The following is a 26,776-nucleotide window of genomic DNA, read 5'->3' on the forward strand; positions in this document are numbered from 1 at the left end:
AGGGAGATGCCATGGAAACCGAGGGAGCAGCCGTGTGACCCCCCCCCCCCCCCACCCCCACCCGCTTAGAAGAGCCTCGCAGACGCTACGAGAAACCAAGTCAAAAAAAAAACCAAAGTGAAACTGAAAAAAGATGTGCCGCTTGGATCGGGCCTGCAAAAATAAAAATGAGGCAAGTTTCCTTAAAAGGCCAAACTTCACACTGATATACACTGCAAATACGCATTTTTTAAGAAATGTTCTTTCAGTCACCGGGCACTTCATACACTGCCTGAGCAGCATGAGGGTTGTATGTGGTGAGACAATATCAGGAGGGATTTCAGGACCTGATCACACTAAGGTATCAAATCACAAGGATAGAACGTAGAAAGAGGGAGAGTGCGACTGTACATTTTTGTACTCCAATTAGTCTTATAAAATGCAATTGATAAGGAAAACATCCATAAAAGCTTTGAATTGTGAATACAAAGATATCACATTATCAATAAAGCTTATACAATTGATAATATATATACCATATGTACAGTCAAGGCTAGTCAATGGACTAACTGCAGATTATGACACAATTTGAAAATAACCTCTGAATGTTTAGTCGGCATTACATCACCATTAACAATTAGGATAACATTAGAGGTAGCAGCGAATTTGGGATCTCTGTTCTTTTTTTCCTATATAACATTTCAACATCTGTCCTTCCCCTTTTTGCTTACATGGCATCGCATGCTTGAATCAGAATCTTCATTTTCATATTCAAAAACCTGCCAGACGGCCTGCTTTAAATACTCACACACCCATGAGCGCACTTCAAGTGGTTTTCAACAGACACCAGTGTCGTGACACTCACATACACACAGGCATTCTTTGTACAGCGCACACACACACACACACACACACAGTATGCCAGACTCTCCAATCACCTGTATTCTTTCATATATTTTACATCACAGTCTCTCTTCCTGTCATCCTTCCTTTGTCCTTAAAAAACCTTTTGGGTCTGGAAGGGTCCTGGTGCTGGTTTAGAGCCTCAGAGTTCACCGGAGGAGGACCGAAGGGTTGAGAGCAACTTCCGGGTTGTTAATCAAATTGTCCCTCTGCGCCTCCTCTCGGGGCTCCGGCCGTGATCCTAAGTCCCACTTTGGTCCTAAATCACTATAACGCTGCATACCCGAGCTCTGTCATGTTCCACCAACCTCTTTGTAACACTGATTAATAACCTCTCAGCCCCCTTCCCATGATCCTCCTCTCCGGCGCGCGCCCCGCCTCCACTGCCAAGGCGCCACGGAGAGGAGCCCGGTCGGGTTCTGTGGGGCGGAGATTCAGGACTGGTAGAAGTGGTGGTAGTGGTGATGGTGTTCGTGGTGGTGGTGGTGCTCATGCCGCTGCACCATTTGTGCCAGCCCCCCCTCGTACAGCAGCACGCCGGGCAGGTCCCTCACCTGCTCCTTCTCCACCACTGGCCCCGGAGCCAGGGCGCCCGCGGCCCTGTAGCCCTGGCTGCTCTCCTTGGAGCGCTGCTTGTGCTTGCGGTAGGGGGCCGTGGACTGGTGCGGGGGCGTCTGGCTGGGCAGCGCCGCGGGAGGCGGGAGGCCTCGGCTTCGCATCACCCTGCCGCCCCCGATCTGCGCGGGGGGCGTGCGGCCGTGGGTCTTGGGAGAGCGCAGGGCGTGCTTCCCCGACGCGACTCCCGGCCCGACTCGCGTGCGGGCCGGGTGGAGGCTGACGGGCGCCACCGCGTCCACAACGGCCTGTAGGCGGCGGTGGTGGTGGGAGTGGGCGTGGCCATTTTCCGGTTCGTGGGAGCGAGAGCGAGTCTGGTTGGACGAGCGGGTCGGAGGCTCCGCTTTCGTCGGCTCTGGGGTGGGAGCTGAAAGGGGAGACCGACACAGTCCGTCACAGTTGTGTCACATGACTTGTCGAAAACGAGCTCATTAATCCGGAATAAACAACCTGCAGCTAACTTCTAGCGGCTTCACTCTGGGTTCTTTCCCGGTGCTGATAACCCTGACTCGGTGTGGCAGAGAGAGATCTCCGTTAGCACCTTTCCAGCAGCACCGACATTAAAATAATCACTTGTCATCACTGTCCGTCAGATCAAGGCGCGCTGCTTATTAGACCTAATATTTCCCTTCACAGCGGCCCTTCATGTTGATGGGGCCGCAGCCTCGAACACTTGATGTATTGTGCTTGCCTGAGCCCAGATGTTTGTACTGGCTGCTAGTTCTCCCTACTAATGGCTCCAAGCAGGTGCCGCAGTAATGAGGGCCCTTGGATGCAGCTTCAAAGGGGCCCACACGGCCCGCGTTTCGCTCCTTCCCCCTCCCCCCCTCCTCCTCCTCTAAAGACGTGTCCTCGGTCCACTCACCGGCTCCAAAGCGGGACGTATAGTTTTCGATGCCTGCCAGGTCCAAGTAGTGGTTCCTGCGTTCCAGGTTCTCATCCACGCAGTGGCGCTGGCAGCCGGGCTGGGCGTGGTGGTCAGTGTGGTGGCGCCTGTGGACACGAGCGGCACCTCTCATTAAGTAGTGGTTTCGGGACAGAGAGCCTCGGTGTGGTGAACTAGAGTTCTTTTATGATCAGGCGAGACGAGAAGTGATTGTTGGAGAAGTGAGATTGTGACGAGATAAACTTTGCCCCGGAGGATTTGAGAAGTGCAGCGAGGGAAGACTCGGTACACGGTACAGTGGGGGTCAATTTTGGGTGAAACTAATTAAAGATTTCTGCAGCTACCAAGTGTGAATCCTCCCTTTAAACAACCACTGCCCCTAGCCACGAGAAATTTATGACCAGTGATACAGGATAACAATGAATTTCACTTTCTTCTTCTTCTTGTTGTTGACACCTCAAGTTTCAACAGAGATAGGTGGGGGGGGTTTTTTACCTTTGGAGGGCTCGAGTCTTCTTGTCGGCACTCTTGGGGTCTTCTATGCACTTGTCGTTTTTCTCCCTGGGATGGTACATGTCTGTGTATGAAAGACACAAGGCTATTATCAAAGAGAGATACACAGAGCAGCCACACACACACACACACACACACACACACACGACAACAGTCACACAAGCCTCAGAAGAAAGCAACCTTTGTTTTGGGGTTTTACTTTGAAGATCTATAGAAAAGGAAAACAACAATGCTTAATTTATTCTATTTTCAACTCCCATCCTCTTATAAGGAATGGAACGGGAAAATAAAAATAAAAAAAGCACGCAGACTTCACAAATAGTTTATTAAGGACTCTGAGATCTGATGCCGTTTCAAAATTAGCATGAAGGCAACCGGCGAAATTTTCAAAGCTCGCTCTGTTTGAATCTCTCGGTGGATATTTATAGCCGGGACAATAGGAAGCAAATACACAGGAATATATACTTTTTTTGAGATATTTTTCCCAGACTACTTGTTTACCGAGTCGTCAGTGAAAAAAGTTAAGTTGAATGTAGCTATATTTTCCTCTGAGAAGTTTGTGGAGGGGTGAGAAAGAGAAGAGAGGAAAAGAGGGTACTTTGGAGAAAAGAAAAATGGCTGCGGTTATCAAAAGGACTCGGCACATCTCTTAAAGGTTTCTTTCACGGCATTTGAAGGCACAGAGGGAGGAGTGTGTGTGTGTGTGTGTGTGTGTGTGTGGAGGGGGTGGGGGGGGCTGTTTTAGCTCTGTCACTCCCCCCCATCATTAAAAATGAACCCCATTGAGCAGCAGAGACGGAGCGACGCCGACACCGCGAGGAACAAAGCTCCGACGGGCCTGAAGCAGCAGACTTTCTGCACGACAACAAACGCATCTCCGGGTGAGCCGACAGCAGGCAACACAAGGGGGACCCCTCACCCCCCCCCCCGCACACACCCCACCCCCACCCCACGCCCCCACCTGATAACTGCGAGCTTTACCTGCCGCGCCCTGCGTGCAACTCCTCCAACGCTGGCTGGAGTCGGGAGCCACCGACAGCTTCACCCGCAGCGTCTTGCTGCTGCTGGGGGAGTGGTTGACGGAGGCGTCCACGACCTCGTAGATGGTGTGCAGGAGGCTGGTGATGTCCTGCAGGACGGAGAGAGGGGTCAATTAAGGGGTTGGTTGATTCAGCAGCATCCGCCGGGTAGAGATTGGGGGAATCATTGGGTCAATGAGTCAGCTGACGTAGGTGGGTATTTAAAATAGGAAACAGGGCACATGGGAGATGTACTGTTTGAACTCGATGTTCCTCATAAGTGTCAGAAGAACAGAGAGACTCGCTGATGTCAAGTCGTTTCAATTCGGCTTTCCAAGCGGAAGCCATCAGACGAGTTACATTCAAGTTACATTTACGTTCAACTCCTCAGCGTCTCTTAAAGGACTGAGACTACATCTGTGTGCGCGCGGAAAAAAAACGTAACCACGCAGATGCGCACATTTGCCTTTAAAAAGCGGCGCCACGCCGATTTGGGATAGAGTTCCTATTTGGACCGCTTCCTTTGCGCAGCCTCCTGTGGCGTTTAGAAGCTATACTTTTGCACTGATGAGGGGTTTTGTGCACCGAACTAAGATGACGGCTCCCTCTCGGGTGCCAGCAAGCGTGCCGAATCTTTCCAACGCCAACCGCAATCTTAATTTTTTTTCTAGAAAATGCCGCCTGGTATCGATGTGAAATGAACGGTCTCACGCGGTATCTCAATTCTCATTAGCGCTTCAACTTTTCGATGGTAACACACACAGTTTCCCCGACAGAGCACCTTTGACAGAACTGCTGAGAATTAAGCGGACACCCTACAAAGAGTCCGCCGGCGTCACAGCGGCACTTTGAATCATGAGAAAAAAGGACTAGTGCGAATTCTTCAGGGCCCGGTTCCACATCCCGGTTTCAGACGCACTGTAGGAAAAAAAGTTAAATGGAATAAAATAAAAGCTTTGTGTGTCACTTTTGGTTTCTTTCGCTTGCTTTCTTTTCTTTCTTTTTTTTTATTTGAGAAAAAAAAAAGTTCCAGAAGAAAAGCTTTTCGTCCCCCCCCCGCCTTCTCACCGCCGCCTGCCGTCTCCCGAGCCGCGGAGCCACAGGCACCGCCGACAAAGCCGCGCAGCCGAGGACCGCTGAAGTCTCTTTGTGCCCCGTGTGAAGTCGTTCCCAAAAAACACGGGCCTTTCTGGATGTTCCCCCCTCAGATCCGCGCCATGGCAGACGCAAGCCACGAGGTACCTCGCGGGAGCGGAAACGGTGCGCGCCGCTCACACATCGGGTTTGATGCTTCCATCCTCACTTTATTTTGGAAGGCTTGCGGCAACACAGGAATAGAAGTTTTCAATTAACCGTCGCGTTTCTCAGCCGCGAGCCGCTGTTGGAGCAACTAAACCCTGCCTGACAAGTTGTGTTCGAGGTCAGTCCCAGTGACTCTTTTGCTCTGGGCGGCGTTGGAAGTGCTCATCGTGCGCTCTTATTCACATCTATTCAGTCAGAAGTCGTTACCTCTCTGGTGACTTTGCCGCTGTTGTCGAAGTCGTAAAGAGTAAAGGTCCACTCCTGTCGGTTATCCTCCTCCACAGAGACCGCGCACTCCAGCTCCTGAAAACACAAGAGCCGCACAGCGTCATCCGGTGTGTGTGCGCGTGTGTGTGTGTGTGTGTGAGTCAGCGTGTTCTGCCATTGCCCCAGTTTCATCCAGAGGAAGGGTGGGTCATATATAAAAACGACACTCACTTCAAACTGGAGCGGTTTCTGCGGCCCTGCGGGTGATTGGCTGTCCCTCTGCTGCATCTTCTCCTCCACGCAGCATCTGCCCGTCTTCTCTGGGGGTAAAGCCACTGCAGTCACACACACACACACACACACACACACACACACAAAGATAAAAGTGAGAGCCTGAGGACGGAAGCGTTGGGTGCAGTCGTAACCCGAGGATATATGTCGTCGCCTCAGAGTGTTCCTTGTAAACTTCTACTTCAGAGTTTGGCAGGCGCGATTAAGATGTGTCGCGTGTGTTCGAGTGCTCCTGGTGGGAAACGAACCCCCCCCACAGCCCAACTGGCGCACTGCTTGTACTCTGAGCCGGTGTTTTTAATATGTGTAAAACAAGTAGCCTGCTGAATATCTTCTGAAAGCAGCCGTTGGGTTCGGCATAGGTACCGCGTACAGAGGATCCCCGACACGACGTTCTGAAACGGGCCAACCGGAGCTTGGAGTTGGACATTTGGTTTGACCGCCCTGAGCCAGTAGGGTTCATTTACGGTACATTTGTGATACATGGTGCGTCGTAAGCCCAGCTTGGCACGTCTCAACCCAACGTGCTCTTCGGAGCCGGGTTCAACCAAGTCGCTGAAATTGGGGGCGGTGTACACGAGGGAGCTGGAGTGGCTTCGTCCTCGTGCATGTTCATTCCCGGCCTCCACTCAGCCACACCCTCTGTACGTTCTACCTCTCGTCATACATCTTTGAAATGATCATCGGCGGCCCCTCACCCCAATCGCAGTCCTACGAGCTGCGCACACACACACACACACAAACCCGCAGAGACCACTCCCCTCTCCCTCCACCCTCCCCGGCTCCTCTGCCACACTTTGAAGTTCCGATCTCAAACCTTTTGGAAGGAGATCAGACCGGCTGTAAAACAGAATCACTAATTAATTAAGCCAAGTCAAATCTGAAACACTGTTTGTTTGCTCGCCAACGGAGCAGACACAACAGCCCGATTTCTTTCCTCCTGATCCAAAGAAGATCAAAGCAGACCCCGTCTCATCCCCGGGTAAGGGGAAATGCCAGAAATGAAAGGCATCGTCCCAGGGAGCTTTTACCAACTTTTTGGAGAGGAGCAGCATTTTGGGGTCCCGCTGTTTGATCGTCCGAGGTGCTCAAAAGGGAACGTTGTTGTGCGAGGGGCCAATCTGCTCCGTAGCAGGCTCAAACGTGGCGGTGAGATGCTTATCTCGGCGCTAATGAAATGCCGGGAGGAGTACCAGTAATCCGCTATCACCCTCCTCCACCCACCACAGACATAAGCCCACTCTTTATGAGAGGAGCCGAGCCAGGGGATTGGCTGCAAGTCAGATCCGAGGGGCACGACGAGGGCAGCCGAGGCCTCCCCGCCAAGTCCACACACACACACACACACACACACACACACACACACACACACGATGGCCTTCGAGGAGAAGTGTCTCCTCCTTCAGAGGACACCTGCCCACACGTGAAGTGTATAATTTCGTCTGAGACAAACTTTTTTTTAAATTGTTCACGAAACTTAATAGCCTTTGTAGGAGTTTCTCCCTGCATGCTGGCAGTAATGATGTAAAGCAACCTAAAATCCAGCTTCTTCCCTCCTTCGTAATGTGTGCAGGCAATTTCTTTTCTTATTACAAAGTCCTTCTTTAAAGCTAAACTTTTATGAATGTTGGTTGTCTTATCTCTGCTCTCCCTGATTTCACTACCTTGTCTTTATGGTTGTCTTTAGTTGGGTACAGAATGGTCATTTCGTTACGGCACATTACCGCGGTGGCTGTAAATTAAAAATTAGATCAAATGTCTTTCATATTTAAAAATATGAAAAAAACATACTCCTGAGGCTTGAAAACAGCCTGTGGTGTGAATAATAACTGCAAAGTAAGGAAGCTCAACGGTGTCCCACTCCCCTGGACTGAGACCTCATTTTAGCCCACTCCAAAGTTATGGTTTTATGACATTTCTCCGCCCACAAACGTGGCGGTTGCTCCTCCTCGCTCACTTGCACTGGGAGTGCGTAAATTAAAAACAATGTACGGAATGTTTCAGATGTCCGTTATGGAAATATCCAGCCAGAATCCACATAATGTTGTTATTGAACCGGCCTTTTGAGCGGAGCGGCGTGTTCTAATGAGCAACATCTGTCCTGAAGGGAGGACAACCTCAGCACGACGTCCTCGACTAATTTACTACTTCTATTTATCGCTGGCCTTATCTCTCGTCTTACTTTTCAGTTCTTTTGTCAAGTAAAGAGGGACTGAAAAAAAGTGAATTGTTTTTTTTTGCCGCCCTTCCAGCACTCAGCCTCCGCCTTGCCCAATCCTGCCTTTTACTGCGAGGGAGGGACTCTCTCCTCCCGCAACTCTTCATCTAGGCTCACATCAGGAAAAAAAAAAAAAACATGAAGGCATTCAGGCACTTTGCAGAGCACCGCTGTGGGGGGGGGGGCGGGGCAGATGAAAGATGGGAGGAGGTGGGGATGCGGGAGGGGAGGGTAAAGCGGACCTCATCAGCACATTTGTTGGGGCTTAGAGTACGGGTGTGGCGCAGAGGAACAACTGCAAAAAAAAACCCCACAAAGGTACTTTGAGGGCTACGACAAACTGGTTTTCCTTTTTAATTAAAATGAAGGGGATGGGAAGCAGTGGCGTGGTCAGGCGTAGCCTTTGGTGGAGGGCCTACCTTCCAGACGGTAGTGTTCATCCCCGATCCTCTCTGCGCAGGCTTCGTCCATGGCATCCTGCTAAGAGAAAAGAGACAGAAACGGACGCATAAATCACTGCTTCAGCTCGTGTAATGGAGAAGCATCATAATTTTTTTGTCTTATTCTTTCATCTTTAACGACGCGCATCCAGAGCGGCGACGCGCGGATCAAAGTTACACCATTTATCTATCTATATATGGACTAAGTTTCACAACTGCGCTCTGAGATCAAAGAGCAGCGGAACGTTTAGGACGGGGCTAATTGCAGGACTGAAGCAAACGGAGAAGACTTGTGAAAGAAGCATCGAAATCGCTGCCGTCGGCCCCGCAGGATTCTGGGAAACCGGTCCCGGGCTATTTCTGTGGGGGGGCCATCATTGACGCGTACAGACGCTCGTTTTTTTTTGTTTTTTTTTACCCCCACTCGCCCACCCGCTCTCCTCTGTCTGTTAGCGCATACCGCGGAGGGCTGAAGGGACATGTGATCTGAGGGCTTCACTATGGAAAACTCCGGCTCGGGTATCTATGCAGCATCGCAGTCACCTGGCCCAAAAAAACATTACTTGCACACACACACACACACACACACACTGGTTTGCACAAATTCCAACACTCTCACACAGTTTAAAAGCATTTGTACTGTTTAAGAATTTAAATAAATATCCAACAGACTTATCAATGGAAATAATTAACCGTGATAATGAATAATTAACTTAATTTATCATTACTTAATAAATCCAAGGTGTTTACTGCGCACATGTGTGCGCGTGTGTGTGTGTGTGTGTGTGTGTGTGTGTGTGAGGCTGTGCGAGCGCGAGAGGGGATCTCTGTGTAATCCAGAAAGGTAGAAGGTCAGATGGTGTGACCATTCCCTCCTCAGACTAGTGCCGGCCCGGCTGCGGCGCTGCGGGTGGCCTCGGGAAGAGAACACCGCGAACCACAGAGCCGGCCGGCTGGCTGTCAGGCTGACGATGGACCCGGCACGGCCGCGTGTCCCAGTTTGTTGTCGGTATGAACGAGTTGACACACGCCCCGATCCCGCTACATGACTCTGGTCCTGAGATTTGTTGCGATGAACAACGGTAGCAGCGAAGGATTTTTGACAAGGCGAACCATGGAGAAATATTGTTTATGCGATCCCATTCATTCTGAGGAGGAACCAACTTGCTCTATTGGATTCAGTTCATGCTGGGGGGGCCACAAGGCAACGAAAGACGATTTGTTCAACAGTCAACCCGATGTATCCATTTATGTCAAATGAAAGACGAGTACTTCAACAAGTCTTCCATTTGTTGAGTTGAATGGTAAGGGAAACGCTGAACTGGATGTTTACGGGTCTGATACTGATCCTCAGTATATTTGTGGGGCGGTTGTCTAGCGTGCAGAGAAACAATTCAACCTACGTAGGAGTCAGCTGTCACGGATTAATCACGGGCTGTCACCCTCAGTCGAGGCTCCAGTCTGCAGCACAGCCAAGACATATTTCCCTGCCAAACTATAGAATTATTCCTTATGTGAAGGCATCCCCACGCACACACACACACACACACACACACACACACACTCTCTGTCCTGCAACCCATGTCAGGAGGACGGACAGGAGGGAGGGTTTGGTTCGGAGCCACTCTGGCCTCTTGTCTCCACCACGTCGCCTCAGAGAAAAGGGAGAAAAAAATCCCTGCACAGTCAACATTCATTGAATTTCCCAGACTTAAAGAAAGGCGCGCACACGCACACACACACCGCATCTTTTTTTTTGCTTTTTGATGAACGTTCCAAAATGATTGAGGGGTTAGCCAGGAACATGAGAAAAGGGGGGGAGAGGAATGTGCTAATTGGTTGTTGTCTGTGGTGATGGATGGAGTCGTATTATTAGTGCGTGCTAGGGTTACTCTGGGATATGTTCTGGTCAGTGGAAAAAAAAATAGAAATATGCCATCCTTTTTTTACTTTCTCTCACACACACACACACACACACACACACACACTCTATAGTAAACTTATGCAGAAACAAACAAAGGAATAATGGGAGCTTATGATTGCTTACATTATTTTCTTCACAATGTGTTATATTGATTTGACAGTTCTCCTGATTTATAAAACGTTATGTTTAACATTATCGTGCGAGTTATAAAGTCTGTGTTTCATCAAAATAAAAAAAGATGATTGAGTATTTGTCCTCAGGCACAAGACTGAACCGGAGAATGCATCCATTGCGGCATGAATACTTCTCCTCACAATCTGCTGTGATGGCGCCTCTGAAGAGAACTCCCACACCGAACTGACCCGATGACACTCCCACTCTCAAGCCCCTTCAGATTCTGGCTCTGATTGATATTGTTCAGTTCATAAAAATCATAAAAATAAGTAGCATGAACGTCATCCATCTCGTAGGTAAAGGGGTTAATCTCATTATCCTGTAACTTGAATGACACAGGATTGAAGGGACTTTATTTTTGGATAGATTTTCCCAAACACTGGTTCCAAAACTTTCATCTCCCTTTGAACTTCACTTATTTTGTCTCACATACACCAATACGTACAAAAGCCTGATAAAGAGCCAAACCAATTATAAAAAAGGACAGAGGTATACACTGAAGACAGTAATAACTGTATAGTAACTGCATGTTATAGCTTGTGTTGGACAAGATAGTACATCCATCCAGTTGTCTAAGCCAAGAAGGATGAAAGCTCCAACTCACATCCTCCGGTTTGATTTGAAATGAAAGAGCTCAGGGCGGATTTGGCTGAGACTGCGATGCTGGTCATCCGCCTCCGAAGCGATTTCCACACTAATGAGGAAGAGACGAGGCCCAGCTGATGCAACACTTGCAAACACTGAGTGAATTCTAGCACGCGTACAGTAACCCACAAAGCAGCCGTCAATGAGCTAGTGATGGGTTTCTCATGAGCCCCCTCATGGAGAAGGGTCAAAGGACACTGTGGGAGAACATTTCAGGCCAAAAGTGGAAGCCCTCTCCTCCCCCGTGGCTCAACACACAGCTTAAACGATGGAGAGATGAGGCGGCAACCGTCGACACTAAAGAAAATCGACACAATGTGACTGCTGTACTGCTGATTCAGCACATTTGTAGCCCAAACCGTTTCATCAGATCTACATCAAGGCGTCTCCTCTCTGCATGCCGCCTGGGTTCAGAGGTTAGAGGTCAGCGGTAGCGTCGGGGCACGAAAAAAAAAAAAAAATACTAATTTCCACGGCACCTGGGATCGGCTCAGACTAAAGCATCCAGACGCCGTGTTTAATGCTCCGTGCGGCCGGCTGGATGAAGCGTTCTGCTTTCATCAGCGGTCGGGTCCTTCAGAGCTTCTTCACAGCTTTTAGAAGAAGTGGGGGGGGGGGGGGGGGGGGGGGGTGTTGTGCGTCCCCTGTGTGGTTTAAACTCGTCCGAGCCCCTTCACGTGAAGTGATTTATTACCGGACTGCAACACAGGACCCAGTGAGCCCACTGCATTACAGCATCCCGTCTGCATTACACGCCGACGTGAAGGACGCTTCGGTTTGGCTCAGGAACCATTTGGCAACCCTCATCAATGCTCATTTCATGATAATTTATTTGGATATAGCAAAGCTAGATTAGCATATATGAATAATGCCATTTACTGAACACTTTCCCAAGTCGTAATATTAAGAATGTTGACCGACCGTCTCCCCACTGTAGGTTCTTTATTAGTCAAGATGTTACCTCCAGAGCATTATGGAGAGGAGTTCAAGGCTTTTGAATTTATTAATGGCAACTAGTGAAAATACTTAATAGTCATTAATAGCCGAGCTAAACTTCCTTATAATGCAAGAGTAATGCAAGAGGGAGCGCGTGAACCGCATTACTACAGAACACGTACATCTTGAATTTTAGGCATTTCAAAAAGCATTAGACTTCAATATTATAAAATGACATTGATTATAACTTTGATGAATGGGAAATATATTTAACACAACTCTTCCTTATGGTTGTACATGTGAATGCAATACGTGCAGACAAAGATTTGGTGCGTGGGCATGGAACGATATTATTATATTATATTGGAAATTCCATGAAAACGCCACGTTGCTGACCGTTTCCATCTTGGCTCACAAGTGATACACGACAGGCCGTGAGAAAGTTGCGTCCTGAACTAATGTAGAGCAAGGAGCACTGCGCTCTGCTCTCCTACCTGAATCAAAATAAGGACTGTAGGAATAAAAGGACAGGGAGGGAACGCTGGGACAGAAAGAAATAAGGCAGAAAAGAGCCTTTCGCTTCATGTCTCCTCCTCCACTGAAGACACGGACCCACTGGGCCAAGTTTCTGTTCCCGGCTACGAGTGTACGTTTGAAAAAGTAAACGGGTACATTAAAGTGTAAGTAATATGTTCTTGTATGCGATTGTGGGGGAGGAGGTTCCCACGAGGCCTTTTGGTCTCTGCACAGACCCACCGCGCGGACCGGCGACAATTTATGCGGCCGGCGACAGCTCCCCTTGATCGCGCGCCAGGGCCCAGCGGAGGCGGGTCTCTGGAGCAACGGCAGCTCTGCTGGCACCATCAAAAAAAAAACGGGAAGACTCTCATTAAGATGGTGCCTCAAAAAAAAAAAAAAAAAAACACGTTAAGTGGAGGAGGAGGACCAAACCAGGCCAGACGGGCAAAGTGAAACAAGGCTGAATGAGGGCTTCATGCCTGCTTCCTCCTGGGCCTTTTCAAAAAGGACGAGGGACCAAGCACGTTAAGATGCACTTTAAAAATGTCATGTCTTTGTATTTGGTGCACTTGGCAAACCGGATTTTGACGGATTCGGCTGGATAACAGCCATTAGCTGAAGTTTATGAAACACTAATGGAGAAAACCGCTGCATAGCATGAGATTTTTTTTTTTTTTTTTTTTTTATCTCTAGTGCACACACAGCCCCCCCATGTTGAAAACTGAGAAGTAAGACATCAGCAAACAAAACAAAAAAAAGTTTGCTTTAGTTTTTAGAGCTGCAAATTAGCTTATGGGTGTAGAGTTACTCACAGAGGACCTCAAGTGAGGAAATACCCGTCTCTCTCCACCAGCCCGAGGAGTAAACTGAGATTCACCAGAGGCACGTTCAAAAGGGCCGATCTGGAGCAGTGGCTATCCTGCAATCGGCCCAGCAGTCATCAGCAACACTTTAAACCTGCGTCCGTTGGTTTTTTTTTTTTTTTCTTCCCTTAAGCGGTTCTTCAGCTGGCGTGCTCCTCACCTTCCAGCAGCGTTAAAGCGGCCTCTTTCAAAAGGCCCACGTAGCAGTAACACACGACGCCCCTGAGACGCAGCCAAGATAGAGAGTGTTGATGTGAGGTGGCGAACGCTGCTGTGCCTCCGAGTGAGGCTTCAAAGGGGATCAGTTTTCACACATGAAATAAAGATCTCAGATAATCGTACGCAGCATCTCGGAGCCGACGCGTCGCGCGAGACGCTCCCATTTCTCTGCAGCCAGACGAGATAAATCAGCTGTTTTTACGCAGAGGCTAATCGGGCTCATCTTCCGCATCGAGGTAGCAATCATGCATTTGCTCTGGTGGGGCCGACGCTTTTTTGGGCCTTCCGAAATGCCGGAGCTTTGCAAACAAAGCCGGCGAAAAAACTGCTCTCGTGAGCCGTGCCAAGGGGGAGTCATATCTGCTGTGTTTTACGATTGCGACTGTATGGCTTGGATAAGCGGCTCGATGCCTTTCCAGAGGTGGCACACTGTAAATCGTTTGATGTTGAGCCCTTCACACGCACTATTGACCAAACACAAGCTGTCTAGTCCGACGGTGCATTTAGGGCACACAAATACTACGCCGAGCTTAAGCAGCATTAGTTCACAACGCAACAAGAAGAAAAAAAGTCATTAAAACCCTCTATTTTAAAACCACATTTAGACCCTGCAGCTCTGTACTGGGAGACTCTTGAGACTTTTGTTTGCCTTGACTTTTCACCATCTCCAGAGAAATGGAGTTGCATAGGTCAACAAACTGGATACATAATTGGACAAGAAAGTCCTTCAACCTTGCCGACGGAGGAGGACTAACGTGTAATTTGACGTCTCGGAGGGGACATCAAAGACAGACACCTTCTCCCCATACACACCCTCGGTCACGGCACACCCTCTTCTCGGCACCCCAGGAAGGAAATTATAGCCGCCGAGTTAGAATCCATCACCGGGCAGGTTGGAGGAAACTGCTCTATGATTAACGTGTGCATGGTCAGCAACACAGACGAGAGGGGGGGGGGGGGGGGGGGGGAGAGATGGGAGTTTGAGCAGACAGTACACGCCAGAGGGGTTTACCGTGCTAACTGGAGTTCACCACACAGGTCATGCACAGATTCTCCACACACACACACACACACACACACACACACACAAGCAGTAAAAGGCACCAGAAGTAAAAGGCGCTCCATAGCGAGGAGGTGTGGTTCAGTACACTTTCTGGACCATATATTGAGTCAAATTATACAGTGTGTCTGCTCAAATGAACACTGTGACATTGCTGGATGAGGCCGCAAGGATGTGAGCATGCATGTGTGCGTGCGACATTTGTGTGGATTATTGTACACGTGTTTTTTTTTTTGGACGCCCTTCATTTGTTCGAGCCAGAGCGATCAGCCATTTCCCTCCACGTCAGATCAACATTGCAAATACTGCTGGTCACATTACCTCACCCACATCAAAGGGCTGCCTCCTGAAAGGCTCAGTGGAATATTAGCAAAGATTTACGGCCTTCATCTCTTTGCTTCAGAAACATGCTGATCTGAAGTAATCTCCGGCACCCCTCTCCCCCTCCCCCTCCCTTTTTGTGTGAAGTTGCCCACCACTTTAATGACCCATTTACAAAACTTTTACACCTGCAAAGATAAGCTTTTACAACTCAGCCAGCCCCTCGGGCACTAAAGCCTACCTGTAACTCAAGGTAACCGCCTTTATTAGCTCTGGCAGAATATGTTCCCGCTCCAATTAACACGTATCGCACTGTTTACCACAAAGAGAAGCGGAGGATACAAAGGTGTCGAACTGTGTATTTCCCCCCGCCCCCCTACAGCAATTCAGAGACACCAGTCCTTTCCTTCAAGAAAAAGAAAAAAAAAACCCTGAGCCCAAGTCCCAAATATTCTCTTAGGTGTTTGTGAAAAATACAAAAAGTACAACATGCAGTTCATACGAGTGCCGGCGGTTAGCAAAGAAAAAAAGCCCTGCAGCGATGCACCGTAAATGAGACAACCGCCCAGTAATTGTCATCTTTGTGAGCTGTGAGGTAAACGTCCCGCGCTGTCATTAGAGCAACAGGCGAGCAGACACACAACCGCCACTGTCCTCGGGGAGGCAGAGAAATAACAGGGCATCGCCGCGCTCGAGGTGAATCCTCAAAACGCTGCGTCTCCACCAGCCGGCGAACTCCACTCCGGGACCTCGCGTTCCCAAAGAGGAATTGGGAAGGGAATGGAGACGGTCAGTCGCTTGGCCGTAATTTACAGATGCACTCCGCTCGCCAAGAGTAACAAATTCACAACGTTATGACCCTCTGAATTCAGAGTGAAAGCTCGGGTCCAAAGAATGAGAGAGGAAAAAAGAAGAAGAAAAAAAACGCAGAGGGAGCAGTCATTTCTTTGTTTGACACAGCATTAGTTTGTACAGCGATCTCAAATCTTCAAGAAGAAAAAGGACAGAGCCGTCTGGCTGAGGTTGCATGAGCATACAGTGTGTGTGTGTGTGTGTGTGTGTGTGTGTGTGTGTGTGTATGTATGTGCGTCTATGTGAATCATTACTGCGAAATAGGATGGATTATACAGCTCAGATGAGCTGGCAACACGCCTGCTTCGCCGCATGTTGTGTTTAACAGTGAGGGTGCTGCGCAGTGTCTGGAGGGTCTCAGTAATTAGTCAAGCTCTCAGTGAGCAGAGACAGCCCTTCAGTCGTCTGGGGGGGGGGGGCTTCAGACGCCAGTCTCGAGTGCCGCAAAGTGTGGGAGGAACAAGGTTTTAGCCAGGAAGTCTGCCTCGGGGGGGGGGGGGGCCGCAGCAAGAAAGTGACACGCGCTTCCATCTTCAACCGCAGCCAAATAAGAGGAAACACCTCCGGGACTTGTCATATGAGAAGTTACAAGGACATTATAAAAATGGGGGCTATTTCCATTGCGGAAGACTTTGATGTTTTCTCCCTGGACATTGAATGGTGTTTTCAAAATTCCAAAAAAGATTTATACAAGTTCAATCTTTTTGTTTGAAAGGAAACCCTCTTCCCTTTCTTGTGGTTCTTGCGGGACGCGTTCCCTTACGAACTGAAAGGCTCTAATGTTTTCATCCACGTTTACAATCTGATCCACTAAGCCGGTAATGGAAGTTGTCATGGTCGCCATTCTGTAGTCTGGATGTCATCTAGCCCCTAGACACATGAGGATATGTCATAAAAGCTTATCGTTACGCTCAGAACTTTACAATTAGGCCAACGTCTATAAACCACCAGCCTTGTTTTATTTCCCTAAACCTCGTCGCTGCACTCCACGCCGGAGCGCCACGTGTTGGGTGGCGGGTCATCTAAAAGCGGTTGACGCGTGCGTGTTGACCAGATGCGACTGTACTCGCCCCAAATGTCTTTAAAATCGCACAGTTGTGTTTCAACTTTGCGAGTAAACACCGCAGCAGACACTTCAACGACTACATACAAGCAGGCTGGTGCCAAGAGGGGCGGATTCTATTCAGACCGGAATGGACTCAGTGGCCGGTGCCGCTTGGTCACAGGAACAACTTTGTGACTTAAATTAAATGTTGTGGCTACGCTAAAAGGGAAATGATATCATGACAACACTGACAGAAGAGCTGATATAAAAAGTTCATAGTGGTGATGGATTAGTTTATGGTGAACCACAGGAATACTTTACACCCATCACTGATAAAGTGATAAACGTGATCTAAACTGTGCCTCCAGTCCCTGAGTGCCGGGTTTTTTTTCTTCCTTTCTTTCAAAAACACGAGCGAAAGAACGAACAGGTCTAATGTTGATTTGGGGAGAATCGGGAGTTGGCCCGCTTCATCGGATCCTGGAGGCCCCCCCCCCCCCCCCCACTTTAGGTTGCGTCACCTGTGGGGTGTAAACACACAGGAGGACAGCTTTCCTCTCTTTAGCTTTCCTTCCACTGGAAACATCCCCCTCACAGACGATCCGGACCTCCTCGAGCCGCGGCGCCTACAGGAAGAGCCCGGAGTGTCCCGTGGCCTGCGGGAGGCACAATGCCTGCCCCCACCCCTCCAACCAACTATGTTTACCCAAATGCACTTCCTCCACACGCGAGGAGGGTGAACTCGACAGCGGGGGCATGAAGGCCGTGACATCCATCGTGTGGGGGGGGGGGGGGGGGGGGGGCAGTGATTAACGTATTCACACGTTAGGGTAAACAAATGGGTAATGTGCGTGTGCGTGTGCACTTCGTCCCTCTCGAGAGCGGTTTTCTTTAAGCAGATGTATTTGAGAGCCACTTTGAGTGCTCAGTCGAATTATTCAGCGCTTACTGCACGGGCCACAGCGCAACCCGCGGGGAACCCGATAAACAAACAACAGAATTATTTGCGGGTTTAAACACTTTAAACGCCCACTTCAGCAGATCCTTTTAAAAAGGGGGTGATTAAAATGGGTCACTGCGGGAACACCCCCCCTCCCCAAACACACACACACACAGTGTATAACTCCATGGAAAATAGCACAGATTCTTGTATTACTTAATGCATTTTTTTTAAATAATCAAAATAAATAATTAGCGCCTAGTCAACGTGGGACAACTGCTTTGCTTTGCCTCGGCTCACCAGTAATACACCCATGTGTGACAAATGGATGCACACACACACACACACACTTACTTCTGATTCCTTGCTTTATAGTTGGAGTATCACTTTATTTATACTAAACACTTGCCACGTGCTTATCAATTGCAAACCATTTCAATCTGTGTCGACATTAAAGATAAAAAGAGAAACTAAACCGCCAAACATCCGCCTTCAAGTGTGGAATAAAACCTGCCAGCCTAAACGCATCTGTGAAGGGGGTGGCGCGAGACACTTTGATCAACAGCTCTGCGAACACAGAGCATATATTTGGGGAAACAAAAGCAAAAAAAAAAAACGCAGCCGCTAATCCTCTGAGATTTAGAGCACATTCCCCCAGAATCCTTTGATCTCTGGAGTGCACCCGGACAGCTGACTCCAGACGGCACACGCGTGAACAGATTCGCACGTACGCGAGCGCCATTCCAGTCGCACCGCGAAGATGACAAGTGGCAGGATCGTGTTCCCAACGGCACCGAGCAGCCAATCAGCGCCATTATAAACCTTAAGCGTTTCCTCGTACATGTTGGAGAATTCGGAGGCTATGGACAGCCTCCATATTAAAGTCTGAATGTGACGTGAGGGATTGAGAGGTGATGCTCTGGTGCAAAGAGGAGGACATGGGATGAACCTGTTCAAGTGTCCACATGCCACCTCGGGCTTTACCGCACTCTAAACCACTGGCGGTATTTCACAGAAGAAACGTCTCCACAAAGAACCCCCTTTGTGGAGACGTTTGTCGCAAATCTCCTTCAACTTTAAGTAATCTAGGTGACACACGATGCCGGATGCACGTCCTCGAACCTTCCAGGCCCCCTGAGCTACGTTGACGTCAGCCCGAGACTTCCATGCAAAAAATATATATATCACAGAACACACCCTCCCCCCCTCTTCTATGGCCAGGTGCTACCCCTCCTTCCCATAAAGGCTAAGGCTTTTCTTCTCAGAGTGTTCAAACTTTTCTCCCAGCCTCTTCAAAGAACAGGCCCCTCGGTCCCTTGGGAGCACAGAGGGGTGTAGGGCCCGATGTGGGAAAGGGGGCCCTATACGTCACACGGAGTGCACAAGAGGCCCGGCCGGTGGGAAAAGGAAAACCAAGGGGCGGGGGGGGGGGGGGGGGAAAGGAGGAAGAGGAGTCTGTATTTGAAAAGGTGCTTTTCAGCTTCGGGGGAACAAGGGCCCTCCACTTTGTGAAGACGAAAAGCACAACAGCAAGGAGCGAAAGACGAATGGGTCGCAGGTCCACGGCACGTCTTTTATGGGACCCGGAGCCTGCCGGAATGCGGCTAATAGCTTTAGGCCTACTTCCAAACAGAAGAAAAACCTTCTACTTAAATTAATAAAAAATGGGCTAGCAACCATCTGCGAGACGAGGGGGTTTGAAGTTTCCCTGCGATTTACGCCTTCGCTTTTTAGGAGCTGTTGAGGAGCGCTGAGGCGCGGTTTGAAAAGCCAGCTTTGCAATTACGAGAGCAGGGAGACTGGAGGCGGGGGCTCTCGGGCAGAGGAGGAGCCATCAGTGTCACGTCTGACACTTCCCTGAGTGGCCCACTTCAAATTGAGTCTCATTTCATCAGCCCACAGCCGACACAGGGCCGCAGGGTGAACGCGAGAAACAGATGGAGACCAGGAGGAGGGGGGGGGGGGAGAACCGGAGGAGGGGGAAGGGATAGTAGTATAGAAAAAAGGGAAACCCTTGGGTTGAATAACATTTTCCTTTTTAGCTCCTCTTGACATACTACCAACAGAACGGACTTTTATTTTTTTTATCTGATGCCAAGAGAAGAGACTCTTAAGATTACAAAAAAAAAAAAAAAAAAAAGCTTCAAAGTTGCAAGGTTGGCTGAACACTATCAATGCCCGTAACGTGTGGAATTTAGAGGTAGGTGAAGGATCTGATTGTTTGGAGACCCACAGATACACCTGTCCACACAACTCCCCGTCTGTCCGTCACGCCCAAACAAACATCCGACTGCAGAACTCGTGCGCGCGTGTCGAGTCGTCATGGCGACATCGGTAGGATCTCAAGGGCCCCCGTTTGCGCTTCATCGTATCCGCGCACGCTGGTTCGCGGTTTGATTTAAAACCCCCAATGGAGAATCTGCGTTTTGGCTTGGATGAAATTGTCATTGTTCCCACTGGGAATGTAGTGTGCAAAAAGATCAGATCAAAAGAATTCCAAGCGCAGACTTCCTGCTGTTGACACTCGACCCACATTCTCCTGGACCCTGGTTCAGCTGGGAGGGCTCAAAAGAACAGGGCTTAAAAATAACCGTCTCACCAGGTATTCCATATAATACGGACAGCGAGAGTCGAGCTCACATCCACTCACCTAAAGTGTTTTATTTCCAAGCACTTTGTGTTATTAAACTTCTACTCAAAGAGTTAAGACTTGTGATCCATTTAAAGCATTTTAATATTGTCTATGTACTGGATATTTGGTAGTTCCTGTCCTTTAAGCATTGCTTATTCAAACCATAAGTTGAAATAGAAAAAAGGAAATGTTTTAAACTTTCATATTAAAAATACTAAGGACTTTGGATTGTCTTTATAAATCACAAATACATACTGATGGTGGCAACACCGTTCTTCTTTTATTCAATCCCCCCCCCTCTGAGCTATAATGGCCATTAGGCACCTGGACTTGAATTATTAATAGAAACTAAGCTCCACTAACTATTTTGTTCCAAAACATCGAACCCTTTCACATGTTGTGATGCTGCACCTGGATATTTCCAAAAAAAGTGAGAGGGGTCGTTACTGTATGAAGATGTTTATTGCAGCTTTGGGCACGTGTCAGAATTAGCAACTTTGCCACCACAGCGTTGAAACATGAAAACCGAGTCCCATCCTCCCAGCACAATTAATTACTACCCTTGATGGCTTGAAAATCAACTAAATAAAGACTCATGGCTGCCCTTCAGGCCAAATCAAAGCTAGTTAAGACACTTCGCTGAAGGAGAAAAAAACAAAAACAAAAGTGGACTTTGGACCTGACCAGGAGCCGGAATCAGTAGATATTCCTGTTGCCTTCAGCGAGTTTTGATGCACACACATTCATGCAAATTAATCCACATGTCAACTGCAACTTAAGGAACCATCATTTTTAAAAAGGAAAAAAAAAGAAATACCGCAATAGGAGCTTTAATTTGTTAAAATGCATGTCTGCATTTGATGGGTAGATGCATTTCTGCACAAAGTGTCTGGCTCCACGATGAAAAAAAACTGATTTTCCTCCTTTCTTTTCTTCCTCTCGATGGGCTCCAATTCCTCAAACACGCTGCCTTTGAGGAAAGGTCTCACTAACCGAAAGAGGCTTAAGTCTCCTCTGAAGCCATTCCAAAAGGATTTCCCCACTCGACAACAACAGCACAGTGTTTACGGCAGTGCCAAAACACAAAACAAGCCTGACCTCCAACATTTCTCCCCAGCCCTTAACAATCCACACTTGTCGCCAGAACTGTCACACCGCAATGCTTTCAGCGCGGGCCCCTCAGATCACTGAAAGAACAAAGATGGGTTCCCATGTGAGCGGAGGAGAGGGTAACATTTCATACACAAAAAGTGTATCCCTGATCGGCAGATGTTTTTAACATCATGAAACAATGTCTCCACGAATATCAAAAGTACGTCCAACAACGAAGCGTTTTAGAAAGTTTACTCACATTACCCATTAAATAAAATGCCTTGAAGCACAAAGTAAAATGGGGCCGGGGGGGAGGGGGGAGAAGGGGGACCCGCAAATCACCTCGTCCCAATTAAGTCAAATCCGCGCAAGCACCGCGAGGACACAATGTAGCGCGCATCCATCGCGCTACACTCGGGCATAACATACGTGTACTCGTAGCCGTGTACTCACCCGTGCACGCAACCCGCAGCTATCCTTGTGGTGACAGTCCTGTCGCTCGAGGGCTGGAGCGCTCGTGCAGTAGTATTTCTGCTTCAGGAGCCAGTCGTCGATGCCCTTTCTCGCCAAACAGGCGTTGACTACAAAACTGTCGCCTGAAACAAAAAAGAAGCGCACTTTTTTTTTTTTAGCGGCTACACGCGAGAATGCCGCCCGCGTTCGTGTTGAGCACGAGCTCGTCCTGCGGCTTCAAAAGAGTCGGGAGTGTCTTAATGAGCTGCGAGGGAAATGTTTCTGCAGCTCCCAGAACCGACTCAAAATAAAAGAGACTTTTTTGTTTAAAATTGTGTTTATTTATTTTAAAAAGGGGAATAAATGAGCGCGCTTACCTTCTGGACTCTCCCTCGGTTTACAAATAGCGGCTTGGGTGAAAGAAAGTGAGAAGACAATGAGTAGTGTTACTCGAAAGTAGCGCAGCACAATAAGTACCAGCGGATGGGATTTTTCTCCGGAATAAGAAACCTTACCATGTTTCGAGTGCAGTTTACCCATTTCTATGCATCGGGTTGGTAGTTGAAAACCATCTGAAGAATATAATCCAGGAGGAATAAAAAAAAGAAAGAAAAAGAAAAAGCGGCTACAATATCCAGACAGCGGAGCGTCCGTGGAGACCCGGGAGCAGACTGCTCAGTGGAGGACCGTGTGACCGGAGAGCCTTTGATCCCGAGCGACGCTGCGCGAGGAGGGAAACGCGGGACGACGCGCGACTTCCTGTCCACGCTTTCAAAATAAAACATTTCGCTTGACGAGACACGCGTCTGGGGACAACCAGTTTTGAAAACTAAAGAAAGTGTATGTTGTTATCTCTAATGGTGACGTGAAACGTGTAACCAGAAACAATTAGGACCTATTCCCATTCCCGCCAGCGATATAAAAAATGTTCCTCTTCGTCACACATATTTTTATTTTGAAAATAACTACAGCCACTTCCGATGTTTTTTTTCATCGTGCTTGACGTAGCTCCTTTAGCGGTCTCTTCAAAGAACATATTAGGCATCATGCAAACCTCAATCTCAATTGCCTAAAGAGATTAGGATTTACTCCGAATTCAACACCGCAAGCAAGAGCATGCAAACGCACTCAGTATTATAAGTTATATAAAAATGTAGTTTTTGTAGCATACTATTTGTGAGGAGGTCAGACGTCTGTGACATCACAAAGCGTTCGCAACAACGTATCTTCCATAATTTGGAGTGAACAATCAACAATGCATGACATGATCAACTTAAAAACCTGCCTGGGTCCTCTATTGACACATACAGTTGTTCATTTTAGTAATAAAACACACTATACAATGATGCTGTCAGGAAGGGCTTCCTGGGGACAACATCTTATCACAATGTCTTTGACATGAGAGAAAAGGTTTAAAAATCCCAGTGTAATTGGACTGAGGCAGCAGATCAAAAAAAGGCTAAATTTCTTTTGAAGTCTTAAAATGAAATAATAAAAGGCAGAGAGGCCACTGTGCCATGTGGTACGCCATGCTGCTGCTGGCTCAATGTGACAGTAACACACAGGGAGCGCTTTGGGTATCGTCCTGTGAGAAAGATCACATCAATCAATGTTTGATAGTGATCAATCCACAGCCCGAACATCAATGAATCAAGTTTAAGAATTGGGGACTTTTTGAGATCTTCGATCTGTGTCTCTTGAATGGTCCCAAATAAAAATAATTGTTCTTCTTTATTATTAGGTCGCAGTGAAGTTTTAAATCCAGAAACCATTCATGCCATTGCAGTAAAAATGTATGATAAAAGAAAATATATATATATATATATTTTTGTTCTAGAAAAAAGAACAAAACATATGATGCACGTATTTCACATCATACTGTGCATTTTCAAAGTACATTTAAATAACACTGGAACCAATTTTGATCAAAACGGTCTTCTGAGAGCTGTCAGCTGTCAGCTGTTTCTTTTTGTTGTTGTTGTTGAAAATAACATGCCTTGTATTTCAATTGCTGGATGGCTAATTTATGATCAAAACCCTTCTCTTGTCATATCTGTGTCATGGTGTATTTTTACTCTAATATCAAAGAACAGAAGATTAAAATCTTACGGGAGGCTTTCTTTTGTTTAATCTTAACATCTGTAAAAACAAATTGTTAAAGAGCCCATTTCACCATTCAAAGACATGGCCACCACATGGTTGGGTAGCATTGCCTGGTTTTCCCAGTCTGTACGCATGCATCCAACACAAACAACTTGGTTGGAAACCCTCATGCACACATAACTTGAACCCACTTTAACTGTAAATCCAGTCAGACACTTTAATACACCAACTTATTGCAGAATTCCTGAACATAGTTAAGCTGCTGATAGCCAAAGGTGACATAGGCAAATATGAGCAATTTGGCAGGAGAAATCAAAAATGTAATCAAAGTTTCCACATGAGGGTTTTCCCATCTTTAGGAATGAGACCTCACAGTGGACGAACGTCTCTGATGCAGCCCTCCAAACGCATTGGGATCTGCATCCTGCCTCCATCATCACGCGTTGCACCAGGAGGAATCAGGCTCCCCTTTGAACTAGTCTGACACACAGACACGCAGATGAGCTTGTTATTACAGCAACTTGCCTGAATTTGCTGGGAACGAAGGCCTGTCCCTCTGACACACTTCCTGTCCTTTGAAGAGGCCAACGGAGAGATGGCTTTGCGGGGCCCTATTTCCGAGCTTCCCCTTTGATGCGTGAGAGAGAGGAGGTGGCGGGTGTTTAAAGCAAGAGTTTCATCTCATGGAAGTGAACCCCTAAACCTCCAATCCATCGCCACCATCACAGGATGCAGCTATTTTAGCTTAACACCTCACCAAATCAGAGAAGAACCAAATGCATTTATCAAATCAGTCGGAAATCTGCTGTGTTTTCTTCTGTTTATGTGCTTGATACAACAAAAGATAAATTCGTTAGGCACCTGCCTGATTGATGTAGGTATTTATTGACCCGGAGGAGCCCCCTACCTTGGTGGCCAACTACAGCTCATTCCGCCATAAAACCCACCGTTCTCCCTTAAAACGGGCATAATGGGGACATTGAAGGGTAGACCCTAATGGTTTGTCTGTATTTATGTCCCCCGTAACAATGTTAGGGGCCTGATGCCTGGGGAGCCCACCGGAGGGAATGCTGCCTGGCGGCGTGAGGTGGGGGGATGTGAAGCGCGGTTAGCGGGAGAGAGGAGCAGCTGCCCGGCGCTCAAAGCTCAAACATGTGACTGTTGCCTTTATCTTGAGGAACAAAAGGGGCGAAGATGTTACAAAAAGGGCAGAAGACAATCGCGGCTGAGGTACAGTGTTGATTCCTGCAGCGGGCGGCGACTCGGGCCCATTGTGGCCGCCCAGCGTGTGATGTGTGTCAGGCGAGGAGAGAAAGACGGACTGGCGTGCGTTTCGCATTCTGAGAACAAACGTCAGGAGGCCTGGCTTCACGATGTTCCCGGACACGTTGGTGCACTTTAGGCGTTCAGCTGCAATTGCTCGCTTTATGTTAGCAATTTCTGAGGTGCAACGCCGAACAAGATTTGATGTCAAAGCATACTGCTATTCACACCTTTGGTGTATTTATAGAAGCTAACAGCAGTGGCAGCGCATATATACTGTACGTGTGGCTGTATCGAGCTACCGCTGTTAGCGTAGAGTCCGCACAGTCACAACAAAGCACACGGACGTGAACATCCTGCGATGACAACATTTACGCCACGCCGGTCGTACCCTGATGCGTAGAGTAGAAATTTGCCTTTACCCCACTTCAAAGCTTGTTTTGATCTTCTTAATTAGTTTTGTCACATTAGCAGCAAAAAAAGCCTTAAACTGCACAAAATGATTTGATGGCGGTGAGACCACAATGTTCACAAACACACCAGAGTTAAAAATAAATCATCCAGATGAGATTTATCTTGATCCTGTACTTTATGTTATTGGTTTGTAGTGTAAAATAGGAGAATCCCACTTAAAGATTCCTTTTAATCTCAACAGCAGCTCTTAACGGGGCCTTAAGCCCAGACGCTTCCCCTTTGCAAAATATGTCCAGAGTAAAGCTGAACAGAGCAAGTGATTAACAGCAAATAAACACACATTTGTGCAGACTTTCAGGCGCACCACTGAATGACTGTTTTCCGAACGTTCCAAATTCAGGCCAAAATCAATACTTTCTGCTTCTGTACTTCTCTTTGCTATCTGCACTCGGCACTGGCCGCTTTTTCTGAAGCGGCGGGGGTGTAGCCCCATCCAGAACGAGGACACAATTAGTGTATTCAGCCGAAAACAGTGGGGTTCCCCCTTTGATGTGGGGATCAAATGAAGGAGCTGTGTGTTTTTGTCCAAAATGACAGGCTTGCCAGGTTTACTAATGGGTAGCTAATAGAAAGAGAGGTTTATGATGCTCATTAATTACATAGTCTGTCATGAGCTCGAAGGGTAGAATAGGGGAGATATGGGGGAAAAGGGGAAGAAGAAAAAAAACTGAGTGGGGTGCAGCAGAGGAAGCAGAAAGAGGAGACGGGGGGGGGTGGTGGTAAAAAGGGGGTTGGGTGTGCTCTGAAAGGGTTGAATTGGAAAAGATGGGCGTAAGAGAGGAGAGGCAAGGAGATCGCCGAAGAGATCCGGAATGTGAGAGAGAGAGAAGTGAGAGAGAGGCAGAAGAAGAAGAAGGAGAAGAAGAAGAAGAAGAAGAAGAAGAGAGG

General features: G+C 48.0%; 1 protein-coding gene across 2 annotated transcripts; it reads right to left on the reverse strand.

Moving 5' to 3' along the window:
• Positions 1-97: 97 nt before the first annotated feature.
• Positions 98-22,742, reverse strand: nkd1 (NKD inhibitor of WNT signaling pathway 1). Of its 2 annotated transcripts, none has more exons than XM_037451515.2 (10): positions 22,564-22,742; positions 22,426-22,458; positions 22,049-22,191; positions 8,353-8,410; positions 5,656-5,759; positions 5,425-5,520; positions 3,878-4,025; positions 2,879-2,960; positions 2,363-2,490; positions 98-1,864 (listed from the first exon to the last, which is right to left on the reverse strand). In XM_037451515.2, exons 1-10 carry the CDS (start codon positions 22,586-22,588, stop codon positions 1,317-1,319), a joined length of 1,365 nt encoding a protein of 454 aa, XP_037307412.1. In that variant the 5' UTR covers positions 22,589-22,742; the 3' UTR covers positions 98-1,316. The 2 variants fall into 2 exon arrangements, with proteins under 2 accessions (XP_037307412.1, XP_037307403.1); XM_037451506.2 differs by having other exon boundaries at positions 8,353-8,413.
• Positions 22,743-26,776: the final 4,034 nt, after the last annotated feature.

Source organism: Pungitius pungitius, chromosome 4 (assembly GCF_949316345.1).
Source record: "Pungitius pungitius chromosome 4, fPunPun2.1, whole genome shotgun sequence".
Taxonomy (NCBI): domain Eukaryota; kingdom Metazoa; phylum Chordata; class Actinopteri; order Perciformes; family Gasterosteidae; genus Pungitius; species Pungitius pungitius.